The 27825-nt window shown below is 47.3% G+C and overlaps 1 protein-coding gene across 1 annotated transcript in view; it reads right to left on the reverse strand.

The window, feature by feature from the left end:
- LOC138503122 (neurofilament heavy polypeptide-like) overlaps nucleotides 1-27825 on the reverse strand; it is a 159939-nt gene that overhangs the window by 81003 nt on the left and 51111 nt on the right. Inside the window, exon 3 of the mRNA XM_069622640.1 lies at nucleotides 1871-2080. Within this exon, the coding sequence (XP_069478741.1) occupies nucleotides 1871-2080 (210 nt within the window). The remainder of the gene's footprint in view (nucleotides 1-1870; nucleotides 2081-27825) is intronic.

Here is a 27825-nt window from a genome sequence, read left to right on the forward strand (position 1 = left end):
AAGTATGGGGATATTCAGTCTCTGGCTGTCAATTTGCAGGCAAGACTAGGTCAACCTACATATACATCAAAAAGGTAGTCAATCTGAAATGTTTAAATACCCCTATTACACAGAGGGGCGTCAAACCCTAGAAGGTCTGCATAAGAATATAAATGTGTAAGTGGTAAATTAATTGTCTTAAATCCAAGATTGCACCAGGAGATTGGGGTGGGTTTAAGGGAATGCCCAAATCTTGTAATAGTTCACTACAAACTCAGAGTATAGCCAATTTGATGGGATTTTAGTTTGCATGGAATCTTATGCCAGGGTAAACATGGATTGAGTAGTCCCATGGATGTATTTTCCAGGATTCAATATTTTGCCGAGCAGCCTCCGGGGCACCATCTTTTGATTATCCCCAATTAATCTGCCCTAGGGTACTATGATGATCCCCAATTAAGCTGCCCCGTGGTACGATCTCCAGTATAAAGTCAATCGTTTTTAACATCTTTTACTGCAAATGAAGTACAAGAAAATATGTACTTCTCAAAGTAAAGCCCTTAGCATATCAATACGAATATCTGTGAAAGATGGAGGTTTTATTAATGTGTCTTGTTTAAGGGCTTTGATCATGCCTGTAAGCAGAAACGGCAATATGTCCCATCTTCTAAGACACAATTTAATACACGTGATTACCCTGCCAAAGTTATAGGTGTATAATTGGTTGCTATCCAAGGGTATCCAGACTCAAATAATTTAATGTTTCCCTATGGATTGTAAAAGTTCTATTCCAATTGGGTAACATTTTTAAAACATAAGGGTAAAAATTCAGACTTATTGTACTACCAACCCATGTTTGAGAATATTCAATAAATCCAGTATTGTTTGCGATGCCTGTGAGATGTACAGCCGTACATCATTGCCATACAGGGAGATCCTCGTTTCATGAATCCCATTAATACTTTTATATAATTCTGATTGCTGCATTTCACAAGCAACATTTTCAATTAGAAAAGCATACAGCAAAGGAGGTGGTGAAACGCCCTACCTGGTGCCTGGGAGCAGTCTAAACTATGGTAAAGTCACTCCATTAATGCTTATGCAGGCAAGAGGTGATTTATACAGAGTTTTGACCGAGGTTAGGTTGGATAGGGCCCTGTAATGCCCATTGTTCTACAAAAAGGGTAAATGCCAGTTGGCCCAATCAAGAGCCTTTGTAGCATTGAGCACCATTATTGCTCCATCCGAATGACCTCATTAATACCATTAAGTATCCCACAGACATCGAGTGCCTACTCTTAACCAACCCCACATGTTCATTGTGGGCTAGCCCAGGAATCAACTTGTCGCCAGACATTTTATGAGGATCTTTTCATCACTATTAAGGAGAATGGTCTATATGATGCACACAACACTCAGTTGTCCTGTTTAGGGAAGATTTCAATGCTTGCTTGATAAAAACGTTGAAATGTCTCTTGAAGTGACCACGTCACTGAAAGGTTTGAGCGAGTTTCGGGGCCATCGACCCTTTCAGGGTCTTATATCAACCCACAGGGACAAGCCGTGTGTTTAATGATTAATAGAACAATATTTTTCCTAGATTCTCAATAGTCAAAAGTTTGTCAATGAAATGTATGTTGGTTTTCATTAAGCAGTGCAAATTCCTCCCAGGTATTCAGAGATTAAAAAACAGAAGCACAGTCCCTTTTCAGCAATGAATTTAAGTGAGGAATACAGGTGCATTCCCAGATCATGTGCAATCACCAGAAAATAGCGACAAATAATGGACTTCTGAGCAAGGATTTTAAAGAACAAACCCTTCTAACGATTGTGGTGTACAAGAGCATTGTGTACATGGATATATTGAATGCTCACGTAGATCCCAACCCACCTTTTCCTTGTCCGTTGCAGAGAACATGTCATTCAGAGACTCCTTCTCTTCTATAGAGTCCATTAGTACGGGATCAGCGACGGTGGGAGATGTATTGGTCACAACTGGTAGAGCCGAAACGATCACCCCTGCTTTCTGCTTTCGACCTCGCTTTTTAGGCTGCTCCTCAGGAGGAGATTTGAGATCGTCATCTTCAGGATTGGAGGCGGTCTAATAACAAAAATAAATAATTAATCATGCTCATTTTAAACAAGCACACAAGCTTCCTTCTTCCGAAGATGATATTTTGAAGAGCGGCTTATTGGAGTTTCCGCACCACAGTTTGTGTATCAGATTGGAAAGGGTTGCGGGACGAGAAGAAGGGAGTAGCTAAAACAGGTTGACCTTTTAAACCTGTATAGATTTTGCCGAGGTCTTAATATGTAATCAATATGTTAGAGCCTGTTGCTATGCATAGTAGCAAAATGTTAGATTTACACAAAGTTGTGGATTATGCAAATAAAAAAACCAATGAGTGCTGCTTCAGTTCTCGGCACCAGCAAGTAATGCAAGCATCATAAAAGGAGGTTTACAATCATTTCCTTGAAATCAGAAATACCAGTTAAAAGGTAAATGTTACATGGTTTACAAATGTTATTTAACTTGTGTAACGGATTGTAGAACACAGCACACTCCAGCCAGGGACTCTTTGCACCGACCATGAATGTGGCGCGCAATAAAAACTCCTTATTTGACCCCTGGGTTCTTTATTGAAAAAGCACCCAACTGATCTCAACCCACCTTAAAAAAAATACCCCGTGTCACAATGGACCATGAACCAGGCCGATGTGTAACAATGAAATATTTATTTATAGAATTCAATGCAAAATCATAACTAAACAAAATTAGACCAGTAGCTACCACAGTGTGGCAATACAAATGCAAAGTCTTATAATACAGTTAATTCAACTTTCAACCTAAGATACCTACACATTTAACCCTTTAAGTGCCATGGGTTGTTCACCCCCCACTCCCTCCCCCCCCCCAGTGCCAATGCCTTTTTTTGTGATTTCGGTATGTCGCCATTCAATGCCTTGTAACTTGGTTACATGAGATATCTCGACCAAATTTGGCCCCTTTTTTCCCGCATGTAGGCGGTCGTAACGCCATCCAGGAATCCTAGGCTGCTGTAGGGGGTGAGAGAAAATACGCAAAAAGGGCAAAACTTTAGGGATTTTTCAAAAAAAAAACAATAAAATGATGTACAAAGAAGCAAGCAGATTTTTCGTTGTAAGCGCTAGGAACGGTTTGCTGTGCTGCATTCCCCAATTTCCTGGTTTTCAAGAACAGGGTGAGCGGAAATTAAAAGAAAAAATATTTTGATGTGGTTATCAACCGTTGTGAGAGGTAGGCGATTTTGGCTATTTTTGCCAATTGGACATGTGGACGGAATGGAGTAGGAAAGCCGAATTGGAGGACAGAAAGTCATACATTTCTGAAAAGTACACAAAATTCAGAAAAGAGAGGACTGGGATAACTGTAAAGTCAGTAGAGAAAGGACTAAAATTACTAGATAAAAGTACGGCCATTTTAAAGTGGTCAAAGAAGAAAGGAGCTATACTCACTGAAGAGTGGCAAAGATAAATTACTGTATAGACCAAATGGTCATAAAAGGAAGTCAAAAAATGAAAGAAGAAATGGTCATCCAAAATGTTAAAGTAAAAAATGATGAAAATAGTGTTGTCAAGTCGTCAGAACGGTGAGTAGTCAAGCCAATCATGAATCAAAATTGTGGCCGATTCAAAGTTCAATTTAGATAAGTTAGAGCACAATTCATCATACTATGTACCTAATGTCCGCAACATATGTAACTTTTGTTGGACATAGTCCAGCAGTACTCAGTTAAGTATCTACATAAATTCAGACATACATTTTTGTCAATGTGAAGCAGTAAAAAAATACTATATAATCCAATTACATAGTAACTTCTAGACATGAATAAACACATTTGGTTCCAATTCCCAATATTACAAGTCTGTCAATAGTGTTGTATTGCTTCTAGATCACAGGAAGCAATTTAGGTAAAGTCCTCATTCAAACCCCAGGGCTGCAAGGAGCCAATTTTATCGATCAAGTATGCCTCTCTTTGTAATAGGAGGGACTGGTAATCACCTCCTCTTGTGGGTCGTTTGGCGACTTCAAGTACCTGAAATTTTAATTGTGCAATAGAGTGCTTTTGTGAATTGAGGTGGCGAGCCACTGGTGAGTACTGGTTATTGCATCTGATATTCGACTTGTGTTCTGTCAATCTCAGTTTGATCGGTCGTGTAGTCTGGCCTACATAGACTTTTCCACAAGGGCATTTTAATAGGTAGATCACTCCAGATGAAAGGCAGGTGGAGAAATGTCTAAGCTTAATCTTTTGTCCATTTCTCGGATGAGTCACTACATCACCTTTAATCACGTTGTTGCAGTGTGTGCATCCCAAGCAGGGGAAGGTTCCCAACTTTTTAGTAGTTAAGAATGGTCGATTGTCCTTGGGGATTTTTTCTGCTTTCACAAGCTTATCTCTGATGTTCTTTCAACACATCATCGGTGGAGTAGGAAATAATTTTTGCAAAGTTTGATCGTTGTATAATATGTTCCAATGTTTTTTTGTGCATCTTGAGATCTGGAAGCTTTGTCTGGAGAATTTGGATAGAAACAGTGGAGTGTCTTTCACATTTGATTTAGTTCTTAGTAGGTCAGTATGTGTAATTTCTGCGGCTCTGTTTTTGGCTTCTTCTAGGATCTCTGGGGGATATCCTCTATTTTGAAATTTTCTGACAAGGTTTGTACATTCTTTGTCCAGGTCTTCTGGATCCGAGATAATTCTTTTAAGTCTCAAGATTTGACTATAATGGTAGGCTTTGAAGCATAGCTCTAGGATGGAAGCTTGAATAGTGCAACAAATTATTGGCATCAGTTGGCTTATGGTAAATAGATGTAGCAATTTTATTGTTAATGATGTTCAAATTTACGTCCAGAAAGTGTAGGTAAGGGTTACCAATTTCAATGGTAAACTTAATTCTAGGGTGCACAAGGTTGATGTATTCAAAGAACCTATTTAGTTCTTCCTGTGTGCCACACCAGATACAAAAAATATCAATAAACCTCTTCCATGTTATGATGCAAGGTGACCAGATTGGGTGTTCCAGTACGTGTTGACTTTCAAACTGAAACATAAAAAGTATTCTCATAGACGGGTACCATCGATGAGCCCATCGATGTACCTGAGGTCTGTAAAAAGTATTTGCCCTGGAATCTGAAGTAACTGTTGTAGAGGATCAAGCCAAGTAGTTCTAAGATAAATTGTGGATTCCCTTTAATCTCAGGATTGTTGAGGAGTAACCATTCAACAGACTCCATACCCTCACTGTGGGGGATTGAAGTATATAGGCTGCATACGTCTAGACTGAAGAGTATACAGTCGGAACTGATGACTGAAAAATCTTAAGACCGTTCAGGAAATCTGTTGTGTCCTTTAAATAGGTGGACGTAGCTTGTATAACTGGTTGTTGTAGTTTGTCAATGTAGATAGCAAGAGGATCAAACACGCTCTCGGTGCCAGCTACGATGGGTCTAAGTGGCGGATTCAGTTTGTCCTTGTGAATCTTAGGGAGCCCATAAAAGACTGATCGGATGAGAGTTAATGAGGAATTGATATGTTTTGTCACTAATCCATTCATTCTCCTTTGCTTTCAATAAAGTCTTATTAGTGTTCTGATTTCTGGTAGTGGATCCCTATCAAGTATTGCATAGGTATCAGTGTCACTGAGAAGTTCAGTACATCTTTTTAGATAGAATGGTGTATCCATAATCACAATTGCCCCACCCTGGTCACCCGGTTTGATAGTGATCTCTTCGCTCTTGGCAAGCTAGTCTATTAGATCTAGTTGACGATTCTTAATGTTGATGGATATTTTCCTCTTGTAATTTATTTTGCTTAGGTCCTTACTCTATTCAATATTCATGCTTCTATCACAACCCACAGTTACTTAAAACCGGTGACTCTGAAAACAGCAATTGAATGACTCGGTTGCCAGTCCCACAGAATGAGGAGTACCGAGCCAATGTTCATGTTTTCATGAACTATACTAACCTAATCACTATATAAGAATAAGTTATGTAATTTTGAATTTCGGTTAACGAGGAGATTCAGTATTATCAAAAGTCATGGAATATTACATATGTACATTATGTAACTGTATAATTCACTGAAATTGAAATATATTTGTGATATATAAAAAATGTTTTTGTATAATTTTGTCTATTGACATTTCTTTTTATGAAGTATTACTCCTTAAACATTCTGTTGATGTATAAAAATAACAGTATTGGACTTGATCCAAACACCCAAAAGTGTGCAGGGGACGGGAGGATTCCTAGGTTGAATCCTTTTCTTTTTTCGTTTAATGCGGGAAGGTATGCCATGTGGCGTTGGCTGCGTGTTTCGGTGGGTGAGCAGAGTGAAATCTCCCCTTTCCAACAGCACCTGCCTCGATCTCCAGCTTCAAATATAGCCGGACATCGAGGCAGAGCAAGGTGGAGACTCACCTTGTGTTTTCACTGCGGCAGCTGAAAATGGCTGCCGCGGTGAAAATACTTTGTTTCATGTTGGTGTGCGTTATGCATGTTGACGCGAAACTGAAGGTAATCCAGCCCCCTGGCAGTGAGGGGGGACTCCCCCTCACATAGCCCGGGGGTTGGATTACAGTCTTGAGCGATCCCTGCTTTGCAGGGATCGCTCAAAACAAGGTGCCAAAAAGGACAAGCTATCGTATCCTTGGCACTACGGAGGTAATGTCAAGGACGAGATCTCTCATCCTTGGCACTTAAGGGGTTAATAGAAATGGAAACAAAATGACTTTTCTTCACAATCACAGATGGCACATTTTAGGCACTCCCCCCTGCAACACTTCCCCCAAACACCTACTGACTAAATTCTGTGTGGATGTCTATTTTTAAATTCAACCAAAAAATAAAAAAACCCTCAAAATCAGCAAAATGGCATACTCAGATTTTACTGGTTACTTATAGGTCAGTATACACTTGCAATAGGATAGCTAGGACAGAAATGTGTGTGGCTGCACTAAAGGGACAAGGAAGCTTACAGGCTACTGAGCAGGGCACCACCAAAGCAACGTGAACACAGGCGAGAAAAATCTAATTTTGGAAGGAAAACCATGCACAGGAAAACACGGCAGGATTGCAATTTTTTATTTCACAGAGGCTTTAAACTGACAAAATGGGCTTAGCAGTCAAAATCGGTATTCGGTTTTTAAGGTCTGAGATGCAGGTACAAAAACAGATCGGGTACTGAGGGGAAGGGATACGATGATATGATCGGTTATTCATAACGCGCTTAATACCCTGAGGATTCTAACCGCGGGCCCGGGGATAGAACCTGTGCGGCTCTGCGTCATCTTGCTTCCAAGGCAAGTACGTTGCCGCTGAGCTATCCTCCCGATGACTCTTTATAGGATGATAGTATGGGTTTATCTATGGGAAATGCAAATGGATTTTTTTTAAAGACGAGCAAAATACACGGGCAAATTCTTTTTTTCACAATGAATCAAAGCACTATCATTATTAAAGAAAGGCACTTCATGAGGTGGTGGAGTTCGAATTGCAACCAGCTCACTGTGAATCTCTTTATAGGGGAATTAATTGATTTAATTCAAATGATACTAAGGAAAGAATTAGAAACGATATATGCTAACCGATAGACGAACACAGATTCTTCTATGGAAAAGGTGAACAGAGGATACAATTTGGGATACAAGTGGGATTTTAATAGGATATAAGGGTCAAAAGAGCTGGATATGCAGTTGTTGGTACTGGATGGTAAAATACTTACAAGTTACGCTTGAGTTTGGTCATTTGCACAGCCAACAAGGTCTCTGAACAGCGGGGCCAAGGATCTGGTCACTTGGCAGCGGCGTCAAGTATCTGGTCACTGGGACACCTGGGCTCTCCTGGATGAGAACAACTGGGCAAGGTCTGGTCACTGTGGAAAGCGGGATGGGTCTGCTGGGAAAAAGGGTCTGGTCACTGGATTCTCCTAAAGGGGGATCAGGGATGAGGGTTTGGGTGGCAGGGTGAGGTGGGGGGCGTGTAGGGAGTATTCTGGAATTACCCCTCGAATGGCATAGGCCAGGCTACTGGTGTCCCCTCCTCCCTCCGGGCCGATTGGTTCCGGGGAAGTGACCTCATTTTATGCGTGTGCATTTTTTGACTCCCTTTGTCTCACAAGCCTATTTTCTTACAAAAATGAGTGTCACGACCTTAACTCCACCCTCTGGGACTCGGGCACCATGGCCCCACCACAGTCCTTCAACAAGGCTAGAAGGGCCCATGTCGATCCATTTTGGACACCTTGGACTTTATCCTGGCGCCCTTGGCATCAAACCCATTTGAGGAGCAAAGCTTCCAATAGACATTGGGGAGAACATGGCCGCCCCCATGCGGACCTGGGAGGAACTGTAACACGCAGTCTAGCATCAGGGCGGGGTCTGCCCCAAGGGCACCTGGGATACCTGTTGAGTATTTAATCCACGCCAGGCTCGTGGCACACGCTTTGCGTTATTCTGCTCGCAGCGTGACGTTCACCAGGTCCAGCTCTGCACCTTGGTCTTCCATTCGAGGGCCTTTGCAACATTGCATTGTCGCCAGGTTCAGCCCCGGTACTTCTTCCAGCCGGAGCATCCAGCTAGCATCCTCTTCCTTCTTCAGTTTCATTCCAAGGCTCCCGGAGGTGAGAATCCGTAGCTACGGACCTGTCTTTGTGGGAGTCACCGTCGTTTGATTTCCTTCCACGGCTCTTGCTTCCAGGCCGTGCCACCCCCCCTGAACTTTTTCCGACCTGCAAAGAAAAGACAACTTGGTTAGTAATTGCAAAGACACTTCTAGCGCCACTTGAGCGCATCCTTACCTCCTCGAGACGTAGTCATCCACCGAGGGTCATCTCTCAAGCCTCTGAAAGACAAGAGAAGAAGGGAGTTAGAACCTTCATCTATACAGACATTAACCTCCAAAGCCAAAGTGGACTTCCCTGAACAGTGGGGTCACAGCCGGACCGGACTCCAGGAGACTCGCCAGTGAAGCAACTCGGCGGATTGTCCAGCAACAACGCGCCCCTGCCAGAGCGGCAGGACGGAGAGCAGGACTTACCTGAAATCAAGGCTCGACCTCTGCAGAACTAGCCCAGGGGGGTGTAAGGCGATACGAAGTCTGCAGCATTCCAGACCAGTCCTGAGGCGCCTCCGTGGATGCAAGGTGAGCATTACAGAACACGAAGCCGTACTTAAATTATCCACCCGGACGCCAGACATGGAAACCTCAGAAACCAACCAGTTGGCCCAATTGTTGGGGCAGTTGCGGTCAGAAGTACACGCATCGTGGCAGGAAACCAACGCCTTGCGGAGGGAGTTAATTGTGACTAAAGAACGAACTGGTGACCTGGGCAGACAGCTTCTACAATCTCAAGCTGGGCAAGCCCCATTGCCCGGAGTTAGCTCTTCGACGCCTACTTCAGGAAGCAATCCAGTCCAGATCAACCTACCTAGAACGGTACGACTAGCTCCTCCAGAACGATTCTCGGGGGATCCCCGTCGGTATGCGACCTTCATGAACCAGTGCCGCCTTCATTTTTTGTGCAGACCTGGGGCTTTTCCCACTGATCAGTCCCGAACGGCCTTTGTGTTGTTCTACCCGAGTGGAAGTGCGGCAGATTGGTCAGTGCCAATTATCAGCCGGGATGACCCTCTACTACTGTACTTCGGAGGAGTTCAACAGGAAATGGAAAAACTCTTTGCCCGACGCCATCATGGGCAAGCCTTGGACAAAAAACTCTTATCCCTTCGTCAAGGGAATCTAGACCTGTTGGCATACATCGCCACTTTCAATAGGCTGGTGGTCGAAGCCGAGTGGCCAGAAGACAAACGAACCACTTTGTTCCACCGTGGTTTGCGAGGAGAACAAAAGACGTTATGGGGCAGGTGGTAGACCCACCCCAAGACTGCGCCGAGTTCATGAACTTGGTGGTGCAATTGGATCGGAGATTGCAAGATAGGTAGCATGACCGAAGGATTCCCGTCCTTTGGTTCTGCGACCCAGAGATCAGGTACCCTGAGGACCCGAAGGTGCAGCTGAGCCTTTGCAGATCGGAGGGGTCAGACCTCCGTTATCCAAAGCCGAGCGAGAGAAAAGGAGAGAACTGCAGCTGTGTTTGTATTGTGGGAAGGCTGGCCATTTCCTCACGAGTGCCCAGTCAAACCACCCCGAAGGTCCGTTGGAGCAACCGACAAGGAGTACCCTGGGGAGGAGTCGTAAAACTGCCAAGCCCGGCAATTGTAGGGGGTCCAATTGTCGAGCAAGGAGATTCAACTACAGACCTCCCATTTTGTTCTACCTGTGATTTTAATCACCCATCAGCAGCCATCGGTCATGCATTCGACAGAAGCTTACATTGCCAGTAGTACTGCGGGGAACTACATTGATCAGGACGTTGCAGCAAAGATGGGGCTATCTCTCTGTCTGAAACCAACCACTGAGACTGTCACTACAGTCGATGGCACCGAAATTGCCTCAGGTCCCGTGTCTGAACGCACCTCGGAACTCACCCTCCTGTGCGAAGATGGACATCGCAAGATTACCTTTGACCTGATCAAGGCACCGCAGTTTTGGCCAATTCTGGGAATGCTGTGGTTAGTCGCACATAACCCGCGAATTAACTGGCGTGTTCGTCAACTGGTTTTAGCTCATAGTTGCTCGCACACTTGCTATCATAAAGGCCGGAAGGGGAAGCACGCCAGTTCACCTGTGCATGAAGGTGTTGCGAGTGTATTGGGAACAGTCACGATGCACCATCAAGAATTTCAACACGTTTTTCAAAAAGGAGCAAGCCAATACCTTGCCGCCCCACAGACCCTACGATTGCCAGATCGATCTGCAACCCGGAGCCCGGATTCCATGCGGGCGCATTTATGCACTCACAGAACCTGAAAATCAGCATCTGAAAACATATCTGAAGCAGTACCGAGCCAATGCTTTCATTCGTCCGTCCAGTCTTCAGCCGCGGCCCGTTATGTTTCATGCCGAAAAAAAGAGGGGGACCCGAGAACGTGCATAGATTATCGTGCCCTGAACCAGATCACCGTCAAGAACAGTTATCCCTTGCCCCTGATCCCGGAATTAGATCAGGTTAAAGAAGCCCAGATTTACACCAAAATTGGATCTTAGAGGGGCCTACCATCTGGTCCGTATCAAAGAAGGGGACGAGTGGAAGACGGCGTTCCGCACAAAGTACGGTCTATACGAATACCAAGTGATGCCGTTTGGCCCGTGTAATGCCCCAGCGGCGTTCCAACACTTCATGAACGATGTGCTTAGGGAACTCCTGGATGTTTGTGCTCTAGTGTACCTCGATAATATCCTGGTATACTCCACATCAGAGCAAGATCACAGAGCATGTGCGGGCAGTCCTGACCAAGCTCCGACAACATCGGCTTTACGCCAAGCTGGAAAAGTGCTCGTTCCATGTCACAGAAGTGGAGTTTCTGGGCTTTGTCAATTTCGCCCAAGGGAATACGCATGGTCGCTCAAAAAGTCGACGCCGTCCTCAACTGGCCAGCGCCCGGTTCCATTAAAGGAGTCCATATTATGACCGCCGCTTCATGCCAGGGTTTTCTCAAAATGTGCATCTGATTACCTCCCCGTTACGGAAATGAAACATGGCCTTTCGCTGGACCGAGGAGGCGGAAGGGGCCTTCCAGGAGCTAAAGGCAAAGTTCACTACTGTCCTGATCTTGCGGCATCCATGCCCAGATCTCCCTTACATCATAGAAACAGATGCGTCCAGTATGGCGATGGGCGCAGTCCTGTCACAGAAGGACCCGCACTCAGGACAATAACATCCAGTAGCCTTTTGGTCCCAAAAGTTTTTGCCCCCAGAGCTCAACTATGCCATAACCGACAAGGAGTTGCTGGCTATTAAGGATGCATTCAAGGCGTGGCGACATTATTTGTTGGGAGCCAGGCATACCATCACAGTGATAACTGATCACCGAAACCTCCAGTATCTGAAGAATGCGAAGGACCAATCGTCACGGCAACATCGCTCGGCCCTTTTTTTTTGCGGAATATGACTATGTAATCACGTATCGCCCCAGAGTTAAGAATGGGAAAGCTGATGCGTTATCCCGCCTGGGCACCGAGGAAATAGCACACGAACCTCCGAACCCGGTGGCCATTATCCCAGGGCAAAGAATTCTTGGCATCACCACCACTATGACCCAAGACGAGCTCCTAAGCGAAATCCAGCAGGTCCTTACCCAGGAACAGTTGCAGGAATGGGGGTCCAGGGGTGAGCATTACAGAGTTAAGAACCAATTGCCATACTATAGACATCGGTTGTTTGTACCAATAAAGGAACTGCAAGAACAAGTCATTTCAGAATACCATGACTCTTATAGAATGACATCCGGGGGTTGCAAAGACTCTGGCTAAGATTAAAAGAAATTACTGGTGGCCCACGCGGCGTAAGGATGTGGTCGAGTTCATTGCCTCCTGCGGCATCTGTGCCCAGAACAAGTCCTCCAAGCAAAAATCGGCGGGGCTTCTACAACCACTGGATATCCCACCAGCGCCCTGGCACATGCTGTCACTAGACTTCATTACAGACCTCCCTCCTTGTCAGGGCTTCGATACCATCCTGGTGGTCATGGATTTATTCTCCAAGATGGCTCACTTCTTCCCATTCAAGGGTCTGCCCAATGCCGGCGGCCTCGCCCGGGTCTTCCTTGAACATGTGGTGCGATTGCACGGCTTCCCATCGGCCCTAACCTCTGACCACAGAACTCAGTTTATGTCCAAGTTGTGGAGAAAACGCTGCTCGTTAGCCAAAATAGACATGACTGTCCACCAGCCACCACCCCCAGACAGATGGTCAAACAGAGAGAACGAATCAGACTCTCAAATACTTGCGTTGCATGCTCCATCAGGCAGAAGAAGACTGGAAGGATCTCTTGTGGATCGCCGAGTAAGTTTACAACAACTCCTTGTACACTAGCACAGGACAAACGCCATTCTTTATGATTTACGGAAGGCACCCGCGCACTTCTGAACTGGATATCCCAACCACTTTAGAGATGCCCGCCGTTACGACTCTTCACACAACTATCTCGCAGGTGTTTAAAAAGGCACAACAACATCTATTCCAAGCCAAGTTGCGCCAGAAGAAGTACGCAGATCAGCATCGCTCCAAAGCCCCAGTATACCTGGTGGGGTATCTGGTATGGTTAGCCTCAAAATATATACCCATAAAAGGGAAGACATTTTGACCACAATTCCTGGGGCCATACCCAGTGGAATCCATCATCAACCCAGCTGCTATAAAATAGACTTAACCAACCTACATGAAAATACACCCAGTGTTCCACGTATCCCTTCTAAAACCGGTGAAGCCGGGAACTCTGTTTACCATGCCGCCCTGGCCCGTAATCATACAAGGAGAACCAGAGTATGAAGTGAAAAATATTCTAGACTAAGTTTGTGTGGTCAAAACTTTACTATTTGGTGGATTGTAAAGGGTTCGGCCCGCAGGATAGAACTTGGGAACCAAGTGAGTAAATCCATGCTCTGCGCCTGCTTTAACGTTTTCATCGGGAACATCCTGACAAGCCTGGCCTGGGCAGGGATGTCACCGTGAGAGGGGCCTTAGGGAGGGGGGGTTAGGGGGGTGGGGAGTGCCGTCACGACCTTAACTCCACCCTCCGGGACTTGGGCACCATAGCCCCCACCACAGTTCTTCAACAAGGCCAGAAGGGCCTGTGTCGATCCATTTCGGACACCTTGGACTTTATCCTGGCGCCATTGGCATCAAACCCATTTGGGGAGCACAGCTTCCAATAGACATTGGGGAGAACATGGCCGCCACCATGTAGAGCTGGGAGGAACTGCAACACGCAGTCTATCAGGGCGGGTCCCCCCCACCCCCCCAAGGGCACCGGGGATACCTTCTGAGTATTTAAACCACTCCCGACCAATAGCACGCGCTTCGCGTTTTTATGCTTGCAGCATGACGTTCACCGGGTCCAGCTCTGCACCTTGGTCTTCCATTCGAGGGCCTTAGCAACATCTCATCGTCACTGGGTTCAGCCCCGGTCCTTCTTCCAGCCGGAGCTCCCGTGGATGCTAGGTGAGCGTTACAGTGAGTTGTGGAACAAAACTTTTACACTAGTCACCATCATAAAAAGCAGATATGCAGATCCCATATTTCACAAGGAATTGGCCAGCCCGAACGCCAATTCTGTGCAATGTTGCATCGCCCTTTGGCACAATTTCAAGGAGACATATTTAAAACTCTGCAAATGGCTACACATGCGCAGTACTGTTCTGCATATTTTCATCAAGTTTGATGTCTGTGCTATTTATACTTCACCCAGAAATGCATTTTTCCTGCCATTCCAGTTCACCACGTGCCAGAAAGATGCACATGTTCTCATTGCACTGGTCCAAAAATCCCACAAAATAATTATTGAGAATTTATATAGCGCTACAAACCCTCAGGTATCCGATCGCGGCTTATTACCCATGGTGTGTGGTGCTTTATCAACCTCGGAAGGATGATAGGCTGAGTTTGTCCCTGCCGGGATTCGAACCTGCATAAGCAGGCTCTGCACAGATGTCAAAACGAGCGCTCGACTCGCATAATATCCAATTCTTGCTTATTTAGGGTACTGGGCAAAATGTCTTGATGTACAACAGTTTTTAAAATCAATGGCCTAGATTAGTCACTTGTGTGGGCAGTCCTTCCACTCCCCCAACCAAATTGTCTCCCCATGGGTCATCCTGAACAAAGGGTTTCCATTACTCCCCTGTGAAGCCATCCAGTGGGTGCTGGTAATGAATTTAGAGGAAAATCACACCACTGGTCAAATCACAGGGCTTCAACACACTTCCTTTGGAGCAGTTCTGCCTGGCAGTCTGGCAGAACCAGTAATGATCACACTGTTAATTCCAGCCCATGTCCTTGCAACATCAGTTCACTGATGAGTGCAAAATTAGCCTTTATGCCAAACTGGTTTGACAGGAATTCCTGGGCCTCAGCCAGGTTGAAGTCTTTTGGGGGGGAAAAGAGCATAATATACATAGCTTTGCAGCCACTCTACTCGCACTTACAATTGCGTTTCTGTGCGAGCAACAGTATTTTACATTTCATTTTCGAAGGGCATTTTCCTGCTTTGCAAAAGCAGATGTGTGTTCATTTTCTTTCATGTTAATTTCACAAAATGCGGTTTCTGCCGCACTTGGTTTCCTTTGCATTAACTTTCTGAAGGGCTCGTAAAGATCTGGTCAGTTTCTGGACACAGATATGCTGCAAAGAGTTTCTTGGTAATTGACACGAGGCAAGAGAGCCACAATATAGCTTTCCTTTGCAGTAATGTGTGTGTGTGCGCGCGCGCGCGCGCGCGCGCTTGTTCTTTCCAAAGGTAAATCCTAGCCGTGCAGACTTGAAAACTAAATTCTTTGCTCTTCATGGACTTTATTAATGAAAACAAAGCAGTTCTGGGAGGGATTGCCTTATTTTATGGCAATCAAATGAAATACACATGCAGGGCTGTGTTTTAATGGAGCAAAACTGTGTGATGTTTAAAATTAAAGGCACAAGTGTGACGCCATCCTGAATGCAGGTCATTTTCTTGTGCAGCCTTGAGTCTTTGAATGACCAAACAGTAATGTAGAGCCATTCTGAATTCATGTGAAAGAAAACAAAATGCAGCCATTCTTGGGGGGGCTGTGTTCAAATCTCTCCACACATGTGCTAAGCAGACAAAAGCACAGCTGTTTTTGGGTGAATGTTGAAATGCGGTTTTGTGATGAAGGGAAGTTCTGTTGGGGCTGGTAAATGTACCCCACAATTGTACCATTTGTTAATACGTTGTAGGTTTAAGAACATTGAGAATGGTGACGTTTTTTTATTTGGTCAACTTTTTAGCAGGATACAGATTTCCAGGCACTCATTTATTCCAGGATGAAGTCTCAAAGTATGAACGGTTAAGCAAGTCGAGCATAAAAAAAGTAGCATTTCACTACTCAGGTTATAAACAAATCCATTGATGAAGGCATTTGTAGACGAAAAACTGCATACTGCTTTCCACCAATTTAAATTTTGAACTCTCGAAATAGGTAAAATCCTGAAATTTTGTCTGCCAGCCTCAGTCTCTCGCAGCCTTAAGATTAGGCTTCTCTAGACGGGCCGCCCCACCTCGATAGGATGGACTTCGCCAAATATTGAAGTTGAAGACACTTGCAGAGAGATTTTGATCCAAGAGCAACCAATCAGCAGACATGACTTCTGTGGAAAGTCGGAATCAGGAGACGTACAAGGAGGAATGTTAACTCTGCACTTTATTCTTTTTAAACCAAATTGCGAGTCCTAAATTGTCCCTAAACATACTGATATATGCCCTATTGGGAGGTGCTTGTCAGGAGGTCTCAAATCCTCTGTCCAGAAACCTAAACTAACCTAAAGCCTTTACCTACACCTACAAGAAAATGCACATGTTAACGAAACCATGCTTTGGGCCATTGTTCAAATAAAAAGGGATAGTGGCTGGGTTCTGACCCCCACCCTGGTGTCTCTTGGCGGTCTTTCCAGTCTCGGTCCTTCACATCAGGGAGTGTGTCTCAGCAATGATGATCACGTAGCTCTAATTAAATTCCAAGAAAGTGCATACAATGTTAACCGGAGCAGGCCAAACCATTTCACCAAGTCAATTGCAGGATGCTGTACCTTATAGCTCCCAGAACACAGATAATCACAAAATTTCTCCCACCGTGAAGACAGATCTGTAAATCTTTCGGAGAACGTGCAAGATGTACATTAATATTGCATGTCAACTTTCGAAAACAGAGTAGGCAACAGTATACAATTACTTCCTCATTGAAACAACAGAACATGCTTACACATACCACATACGGAGGGTCCTTTTCATCCTGATCTGACCCTGCGTTGGATTACTCTCCCAATGCCAAAGATCCGAATCCTCATGCCGAAGTTCCAATGGTATGGGTTCCAGCCTCACCAGATCTCCCCCGGCCCGACCCCCTGCACCCCCACCTCACCCCACCCACTCAATAACATTGACATTTTATAGGAACCGGAACAGGATGGGCTCTTCATCTAACAACGGTCGCATGAGAATTCCTATACCCAGTGGATCAGAAACCGCCGACTTGATACAGCGCACAGTACTTTCCTTTCCATTTAAACGTAATCTCCTGCAGCAGCATTTATAAACGGGGATGTTCACGCCACACATCACAGCAATGCCATGGAAAGTCATGTACCCCAGAGTGCCCCGCTTCAGCCATAAACAGAATTCTGGCCATGCACTAAGAAATGCACCGAGGCCATACCCCAGCAATACTCGGGGACTAACCCATCAAACGTCTCTGGGGTAATATAAGCGCATATTGCTGGGAGAGCATCATCTTCAGTGGAACGGTGACACTGCCCTGGGTCACAATCCCATGATGCAGGTCAACAGAGACCGCTCCCGATTTCATCTCCACAGCTCCACCCATCAACAAGGCTCCGATTTTCATCAACATGGAATTTTCCCCACTGGCTCTGCGTTTCGTCATGTATTTTGCCACCTCGTCGCCAATTTGTAGTGTCCTGGCAGACAGGATGCCAGAATCATGCAGGAGCCAGCAGATACAAAGGTAAGTTAGTTTTATCACAGTTACAGGTTAACAGGCTAGAGGGATGGGGCGAGCACAAGTGATGACATCCTTCCAGTAATATCTCCCATACTCAATCTCCTACTGTCATCTGTGGAATTCTGAGGGAACACAAGGTTCCAGCACCAACCAGAATTCCACGTCTTGCATTGTCATATGCAATGCAAGCCCAACACTCCACATTTCTTATCCCTCTGCCCCACTCTGGGATGGTTTTCCCCCTCTTTGTTTTCCCACTCTGGATTGCATTCCCACTCTGGATTGCATTCCCACTCTGGAGCTAGTCTTGCTCTCGTTCCACACTCTTGGGCTTTCCACTATTTACTTGGGGTCTCTTGGTTCACCCTCTTTATGCTCACCTTTAGTCTTCATGCTGCCTCTCCCCATCTACGGTACTCCCCGCATTACACGGATTCCCTCCCCCAGATTCCCTGGAACTAACATGTACCTGAGACTCTTTGGGCAGGTTGGCGAGTCAGTGATGCACATCCACTTACACGACATGCCAACTGGGTTCTGCGTCAGTCTCCGCTTGCTCCCACTTCCCACCAGTGGGGCTCTGGAAGTGGCTTTCCTGCATGCTGGTCTCCCACTCTGAGGCCAGTTCCTTTTCAGTTCCTCACAAAGCTGATGCTGCGGCCTCGCCACAGTGCCATTCCCCCCTTTCAAAACGCAGCACATGGCATACACGCATGCATACTTGCCACACCTAGCACAAGCAGGACTCCCATGCCTTCGAACTAACAATACAATACTGCATGAAACCCCTCATCAGATCTCAAGAAACATTCATATTTGTATACAAACACCAGAGTGCCCACTGCACCTTCTAGATGGTGGGAGCAGCATTTCCATGGTTGGACCACTTTTGCTCAATTGCCAAAAATGTGGCCTCCCGAGCTGCCAAGTGCATACAATCCCGACGCACGTGCAAGTTTGTTCCATGGTGAAGCAATGGCTCCATGGGGTAGAGGTTGGCGTGTTGCACAATTTGAAGATGAAGGCATGTTGTGGAAAAAGGGTGGATCGGGCACCCTCTTAACCAGTTGCAAACATGGTTATTACTTTCACAAGTATTCACTTCACCAGATTCTAGAAATGGTGGAAGGCTAGCTTGTTACTTGAGTGGGTATTTTGTGAGTGGCTATTGTCATGTTCTGCATGACTCACATACAGACAGTTAACTCTTGACGAGGTGTCTCGTCACATCCAGGGGAACCAATGATATGTGCACATGCTCGTGCATGCGCACAGGGAATTTGCCGAGATTTTGCGGCATTGCAAAAGAAAATAAAGAGCGGTTACAACCCGTTAACTGAGGCTCCACATTCCTCATTTCGAGCGGAGCACGTGCAGGGGCCAAGAGGACAATTTTGAGATATAGCAATCAGCAGAACAAGGTAACCGCCAACAAAGGTGGGATACCTGCAACCCATTAAAATAAAAAGAAAAAGGTTGGCCACCAGGGGGCGCGCGGATGCAGACCTTGTCCGTGTGAGCTCCCGTCGCACGGTCCCCTAAAATGGATTGAGCCCCCGTTTTTAGGGACCCCCCCGGACTAGAATTGGGCGCAGAGGTGTCGGAAGGGCCCCCCCGCAATACAGCGAAATCCCGACCAAAATCGGCCAAGAATTCCCGGTGAAAAAGCCTTGGGCGTTTCGCGCCGGAAATGAAATCAACAGGGCCCAGAACGAGCACCGCAACGCAGTGCCCAGAGACCCCGGAAAACGTTGCGCGCTTCGACACCCGCACACCCCACCCTCGCAGGAACGACCCGCTGGTGGAATCCGTGACTACTAGCACAAGACGGGAAAGGAACCTCCTCGCGACGTGGCTCCAGTGAACCCCGCCGAGATACCAAGTAAGTGCACTCCACACGTGCAATCCGACCTCCCCGCTGGGGAGCGAACCAGCCCAGTGCAGTGGGTCGAGACCCCACACGAAACAGCGTAGGCCCCGGAAACCCTGCTGCGCCCGGCTACACCGGAGCTTCCACATAAACAAGCAGGGCCCCGCTCTTCTAGGCCCACGAAAGGCAGCGGCGCCGCGGGGCACCCGCGTCACACGTGGCGGACAGAAGGTGGTCCCCAGTCCACCCGAACGACACCGTAGAACAAGGCCTCACAAGCAAACTCAAGTTACCGCTTTTGTTCGGACCCCACCAGCGGAAGGCCCTCACCACACTGCCAAAGAATATAGTCACAAGGAGGGGGACCCACGGTCCGTTGGGACGAACCTAGCACGGCAGGACCCGCAAGAAGAGGGTGATCCCGAGACATGCACGCTTCACAGATCTACTGAATGCCACGACTCCAGGGCACCACATGGATGGCACTCTCTAAACCTAATTCTCCTTAAACATACTGGAGATCTGCCTTGCCACACACCGCTGGGAGAACGGCCCCCTGACTCATCATTGTCCTCTCGGGCACACCAGTGACTCCAAGAAATACACAGGGGCGTGTGCCTCCCCAGCGGTACCCACAGTCTTACCAACCGATCTCACCTAAAAGTCCGGAACGGGCTCTCAAAAGCGCATGAACTCCCGACAGAAACTCGCCATCTACGCCTACAACGCAAACCCCGACCCTACCGGCGGCCTGGAGATGGCGTCTCCGACAAACCCGACCCCGGACGGGGACACAGCGGCAACGAAAGGCGATATCGCAGGCCTGCTCACAGAGATCAGGAACATGGGTGCCAGCATTGGTGGGAAAATTGATAAACTCACACAGCGAATTGACAACATAGAGGATAGGGTCGAAGGGATTGAAAATAACCAGGTATCAATTGATACCCTTGAGACCCAGTTGTCACTAAGGATAAGCGATCTGGAGAGGAAGGAACAAGAGTGCAAGCTGAAGATGGACGATTTGGAGAATCGAGAAAGAAGAAATAACCTGCGATTTTTCGGCATCCCAGAAAAAGAGGGGGAAACTGAAGAGGACCTGAAAACGACCATACACGATATCATAAAGCTCCTCGTTGCCGACGACAATATAGATGAACCCAAAACAGAACGCATCCATAGGGCGGGAGGGCCACCCGGGGGACCCCGGTCCGTCCTGGCCCGATTCCATCACTACCGAGACAGATCGAGGGTGTTAGAAAAGGCAAAAAAATGGAGGCAGCATCACCCTGAGCGGGGCACACATAACGATCTACTAAGACCTCTCCTCCTTAACACTCGCTATGAGGAAAATGTGCAAACCGCTCACTACATGGCTTAAATCTCGAGATATAAGATATAGATGGGGATACCCCTTCTCCCTCTCCTTCGAACACGAGGGATCGAGAATCAAGCTGTCCTCGGAGAGAGAAATTAAGGCCTGCATCCTCGACCTATTAGGCGATCAATCTCATGAAGAAGAGACCGATCATGCACCCCGCGAAGATAGAGAATGGCGAATACAAGGCCCGAAGAGGAGGAAAGTCAAAGGCTCGAGGAAATATCGTAGAGGAAATGGCTCACCAGAGGGATTGAGTTGACCATATCCCATCGCACTTCCATTAAGCTAATTTGCATGTTAAAATCAGAGCGAAGGACATTGCGTATGTAGGCTGTTTCGACCCTACCCGGGCTCAGCTGACAAGTACATTTGGAGGGGGGGTTCCAGGGGGCTCTAAAGTTGATAATGATGTATACACTGCAAGGGGACTGTGAAGTAACGGTCTCCACTGGTGGTTCGGTCATGAGCCAGTGCTGCCAACTCGGCTCGATCGAACGCCACCGAACACATGGGGGGAGGGGGAGGGAAGGATGGGGAAGTGAAATGGAAGCTGATTTAATGTCAACAAGTTGGATATATGGCTCACACAGGGGGATGGGCTTGTGGCCCCCCGGTCACCACGGGGAAACAATGGAAGGATCAGCGTGGTCAGGTGACCTGAAACATCACCGGCGTGATGATGGTTGAGGCATGCCCCAGGGGCAACATGAGGGTGGGCACATTGAATGTGAAAGGCCTGAACTCGCCCACAAAACGGTCTCTCGTCTACAGAGAGTTCCGGAGGTCGGGATTTGACATCCTGCTCCTACAGGAGACGAAATATGTGAGAGGTGAAGAAAGCTATCTTGGGGAAGCGAACAGGGATGGAGTTCTGGGGCTCAGGCCCACTGCGCAAAGGTGGGGTGGGGATCTTGGTCAGAAAAGGAATAGATCTGGTGGTCACGAAGGTATGGGCGGATGTAGAGGGTCGAGCGCTACTTGTCACGGGTACCATAGGTAAACTAGCTATTACGGTGGCCACGATTTACTCCCCAAACGTAGGTCAGATCCGATACCTCTCCAAAACAATACCCAAGATCATGCTGGAAGCGACCGGCCATGTAATATTAGGCGGCGATTTCAACATGTGGGCGGACCCCGACATGGATTGGCACCCGGGCAATCCCCAAACAAAGGTCAAACCCACTGGGGACCACACCCAACTTAATAGGATGATGGAATTGTATGGCTTGATGGACGTGTGGCGTTGTAAGCACCCCACAGATAAGCGGTATACCTTTTTTTCAGCTCCACATAACACACATACCCGCATCGATTACCTTTTCTTTTCAAGAGACATATGTGAAACAACTTCTAGCTCAGATATTGCCACAATTTCGTGGTCAGATCACGATATGGTACGAGCCGAACTGCCATGGGGTTCCCTCCCAGTGGGTAGGGGTAGATGGCATTGTAATGAATCGCTTTGGAAGGATGCAGTTTTTAAACAGGAAATGCAAACCGCAATCGAGGATTACTTCCAACTGAACGACAATGGCGAGGTCTCCAAGCAGGTGGTCTGGGAGGCGGCCAAAGCCACATGGAGGGGGGTCTTAATAAGGGAAGGAGCTAGTAAAAAAAGGGAGAGGGCTTTGACTGAAAATAGGCTCCGCAAGGAAATTACCCAACTAGAAACGGGAACTTTCAATAACGGGGAAGCGGACTCTGAACGGGTCTTAGAAGCTAGGAAGAAAAGGGAGGAACTCCGTCTCCTAGAACATGAACTAATAGCTCGCAAACTTGTTCTCTTGAAGCAGAAGTTTTACGAGAAAGGGGACAAAGCTGACGCGCTATTGGCAGCCAGACTGCGGGCCCAGCAAGCCGACAGAAGGGTACACGAACTATCTGATTTTGATAACACTCAGGAAGGGCCCCAAACCACTATCCCTGAAAAATTTGCCGACTTTTTTGAAGCCCTGTATACCCCCGATGGAGACCCCGACACACTAAGCATCCAAACATACCTAAATGACATAGACATGCCCGAGATTACAGTCACAGAGGCCGAATCCCTTGACAGCCCCATAACAAGTGCGGAGATCCATGAAGCGATAAAGAGACTCACATTAGGTAAATCCCCGGGGGAGGACGGCTTCTCGGCAGGATTTTATAAAACATTTGCAACACAACTCACTCCCTTCCTCACTGATCTCTTCAATCAGATCCTGAAGACAGGGAAACCCCCCGATTCATTCACGAGGGCGATCATTGTGGTTATTCCAAAGGAGGGGAGAGATCCCGCGAGATGTGGCTCCTACCGCCCAATCTCTCTACTAAACATAGACGCGAAAATCTACGCCAGGGTCCTAGCCGCTAGACTCGAATCGTTCCTCCCCCGTCTCATCCACGCAGACCAAGTAGGATTCATATTAGGCCGTCAAGGCGCTGACACCATGCGCAAGACTCTCCACTTGATACACATCTCCCATACCCTCCATACCAACCCTGCGCTGCTCTCTATTGATGCGGAAAAGGCGTTCGATAGGGGAGAGTGGGACTTCTTAATGAAGGTCCTTCAGAAGATAGGACTTGGCCCCAACTTGAGAAAGGGAATACAAGCAATTTACTCAGTTCCCTCGGCATCGGTCCATGTGAATGGAGAATATTCTAGGTGGTTCCGATTAACGCGTGGTACCAGGCAGGGATGCCCCCTCTCAGCTATTTTGTTCGCCCTATCGCTGGAACCAGTGGCATGCAAAATTAGAAAAGACCTTGGTGTAGAGGGCATACGTCTGGGAGGTGTAGAGTACAAATTAGCGCTATACGCGGACGACATACTATTACACGTAGTCAATCCAGAGACCTCCATTCCTCGAGCCATCCTCCTACTTGAGGAATACGGACGTCTGTCGGGGTTCAAGATCAACCGCGCTAAGTCAGTCCTTTATCCCTTACAAGGTGAACCAACTACGAACGAGGAAAGATATTCCTCCCTGGGGCTAACAATCGAACACCACACATTACAATACCTAGGGATTCGAATCACCAAAAATATTACCTCCCTTTACGAAGCTAATTTCCCCCAGCTCCTAACTAAACTCCGGTCGGACCTCGCCAGATGGGGTAAACTCACGATATCGTGGATGGGCAGGCTCAATGCGATAAAAATGACTTGCCTCCCGCGGTTCCTTTACCCATTCCAGATGCTCCCAATTGAGATCCCCCAACGGTACTTTATAGATGTCAGGAGGGAAATTCTAAAATTTCTCTGGCAAGGAAAGAAGCCCCGTATAGCATATACCACCCTCACACTGCCCAAAGATAAAGGAGGGGTAGGACTACCTGACCTGAGAAAATACCATGCAGCAACCCAACTCCGTCTACTTGTCCCCCACCTGCGCAACTACAGTGAGCCACAATGGGTAGCAATGGACAACCACTATCTTGCACCTGCAACACTTGGAGAATGGTTGTGGGCACCACGGAAACGGGTGTTGAGAAGAACAAGAAACCACCCACTATTTGTAGCCCTGTTGGACATCTGGAGGGAGGGATCGGATATGATACGCATCACGACTTGGCCGTCCCCACTAAGCCATTTATGGTCACCAGGCATTAACAATCATATCCCCAACGTAGAAAGATTTCAGGACTGGTATGAGGCAGGACTTGAGCGAGTGGGTCAACTAGTCCGCACCGACTCCTTCATCACCTTGCCAGCCCTAACAGAGTCCTTAAACATAGGAACTCTATCCGCCTTTCACTACCTCCAAATTAAAGGAGTCCTGACGAGGGATGTGTGGAAGGATAAACTGAGCAGAGAACTAACCCCATTTGAGAAAATGCTAGACTCCAAGACCGATAGGAAGGGACTGATCTCAATAATCTATAGGCTGTTGTTGGAGGGTGGTACTGGGTCGACACACACTCTCCGAACACGATGGGAAAATGACATGGGGATTGAAATAGTAGACGAACTATGGGACAAAATGTGCACTATGGCCACACGCACCTCAATATCAAGCCAATACAAATTACACTCCATCAAGCTCCTCCACCGCTGGCAATACGACCCACTCAGACTATCAAAGATGTATCAAGCATCATCCCCCCATTGTTGGCGCGAATGTGGTCAAATAGCCGATTACTGGCATATGTGGTGGGACTGCCCTAGGGTCCAGATTTTTTGGGATGAGGTGCTGGGCTGGATAAGGCACACGGACGGGATCCAGAGAGCCCTGACCCCGCAACTGGTGCTATTTAGTCTTGAGGCGGAGGACGGCGAATGGACGAAGGTCCAAGGAGTAGTCCCCCACTTATTGCTCGCGGCGAGGGCATTGATAGCGACCAAATGGAAATCATTGTTGACCCCGAGTAAGAAAGAATGGATTAATGTCGCCTTAAATCTTTGCACGATGGAAAAGATAACGGCATCACTCCATGGCAGAGCGTCACAATGTGAACTGTTATGGTCTGACTTTCTGAGCGCTTACACGCCTAATGCAGAACCAACCCACAGCGAAGATGGCTCTCTGCCCTGAAGGGGCCGGACCAGACCACCCCCCTCCCCGAGGAACGACCCCAACACCACTTTACCACAGATCTTCACCCATGCCACTAGACGCAACCACCCCAGGCTTGTAATCACACCCCCCTCATGGCCGCGCCCACTGCAGAACTCAATTGACCTAACCCTGACCCACAACACACACCTTGACCACGATGCCAAAAATCTACGAATGATCAGTCTTCCATTCCTGGGGGGAGGGGGGTGGGGATATCGATTCTAAACTTGTTGGGGAAAAAGAGATGACGTATTTATGTATATTGTTGATCCCCATATGTTCTTCTGTTTATGTATGCCCTATGGTTGCACTATCCAAGCACCAGGAAGAACCTGACCTGAACAGGTATTCGTTGTTATTTCAAATGGTATTTTCAGTCTGTATTTCTCTGTTCATGTCCAATGTTTATTTTGAAAACTCAATAAAAACAAATTAAAAAAAAAAATAAATAAATAAAAAGAAAAGTTAAAACATTTGGTTTTTTTAAAACAGCCGGTTAACACCTTGCCGTCTTCAGCAATAGTGAGTAGCAGAGAAGTGCCTGCCTGCAGCACGATGCCTGGGGATGGAGAGGGGGACAGTCAGAGGCAGACAAGTGACGCATTGGAGGACCAAGGGCCAAGTGACGCTGCCTTCCGGCGACCAGGCCCATTTGACATGGGCGATCAACAAGCCCTAGTACAAAGATGGGAGAGATGGCTACGCAGGTCTGAAAACTGCACGACTCTGTATGATGAAAAGGGCCCCCCCCCCCACCAAGTTTGACAGAAGATTACTCATTAATCTTGTTTGGGACGAAGTCAAAGATCTCATCCCCACATTCCCGTCTGAAGGGGTCAAGACGTATGAAGGATTTAATTGTGCACATACTTCGACCCCCAGCGCAACATAGACCAAGAGAGACACGCATTCAACACGGCATGTCAAGTGACGGGTGAGTCCAAGGATGCCTTCCCAACTCGACTGTGCAAGTTGGTGGCCCACTGTAACAAATTCTCGAATGAGGCGGCCATTAGTCAGAAGGTTTTTCTCTTCTGCCTTCAGAAAGAAAACGACATCGGGAACTGCTCCATCTGGTCACCATTCTCCAGATGGTACAGACGTAAGCAAGAACAGATAGAGACTGGAAAAGACAGGTGAAAGAACACACGTACCAAGTCAGTCACACTCCAATAAGATATGGCACTGCTGGAAAATCTACAGGTGTGGCCTGCCTTTTTACCCCCATGAAGAAGGAACGCGGTGCCCGGCATTTGGACAGGGGTGCACAGATTGTCAACGTGATAACCACACCGCAAGGGTTTGCAACACACTGCCTAACAGAGCGCAAGGAAGGGGTCTCGGTGGTGCGAGACGGGAGCACCTTAGGCCCCAGAAAAGACACCAATGCGAGAAGAGACCTTGTCAGACAAGTTCGGCAAATTACTGGGCGGTCGCCATCTCCTCTGCCAGAGCAGAGAGAGACCCACATGAATATGCATACATGAGTGGCGTAGTGACTGCCCAGACAGATCGACATTCATTGAGTCAGCACCCCGCCAAGTTGGTCATCGATACGGGAGCCATGCTATAGTTCGCAAGATGACACACCCACCAGAGTTAGAACCATCCGAGCGGAAGATATTCCAGTGGGCCGCTCGAGGGCCAGTTCGGAATCATGGGATTTCGACGATCCAGAACTACAAAAAGGGAGAACAACCATGGCAGAATTGCATGGTGCTCAAGGGGAAGTGCCGGGAAGTAATCTATTAGATCGACCAATGGCCCTTGAAATGAGATTGCAACCGTGACATACTCCAAGCAGCACAAAGTTTCCATAGTGCAACAATTCCCAGAGTTTTCAAAGGATTAGGGTGTTTGAAATGTGGCCCAGTCACCCTACACATAGACGAGTCGATAACTCCCGTGGCACAACACCCCCAGCGGATACCCATCCACCAGCAGCTACAAGTAGAGAGAGATTCAGAGTCTGTTGAAGGAAGACATAGAACAAGCTTGGTGCCCCACCCCAAGGGTTTCACATTTGGTGGCGGTACCCAAGCAAGGATATTTTGATAAGATCAGGCTCCGTGTGGACATGCTCAAACAAGGGAACATCTTCCAGTTGGACCAAGCCTGCGAGAGGGCCTTCAACCGCATCAAGAGACACATTGGGTCAGCTGAGTGTATGGCCTGCTTCAACCCGGCAAGTGCACGGAGCCGACGGTAGACACACGCCTGGTCGGCCTGGGTGCCATCCTAGCACAGCATAGGTCTGGCAGAGACAGTCCAAGGGCCATTGTCGCCAATGCATCCAAGAGTCTAACAAACAACGAAATTAAATATGATCAGCTGGAAAAGGAGGGGCTGGCAATTGTCTGGGTGTGTGAGCACTTCAAGATGTTCCTCATGGGAAACCATTCACGGTGGTGAC

Source organism: Ambystoma mexicanum, chromosome 11 (assembly GCF_040938575.1).
Source record: "Ambystoma mexicanum isolate Mex_15411 chromosome 11, UKY_AmexF1_1, whole genome shotgun sequence".
Lineage (NCBI taxonomy): Eukaryota > Metazoa > Chordata > Amphibia > Caudata > Ambystomatidae > Ambystoma > Ambystoma mexicanum.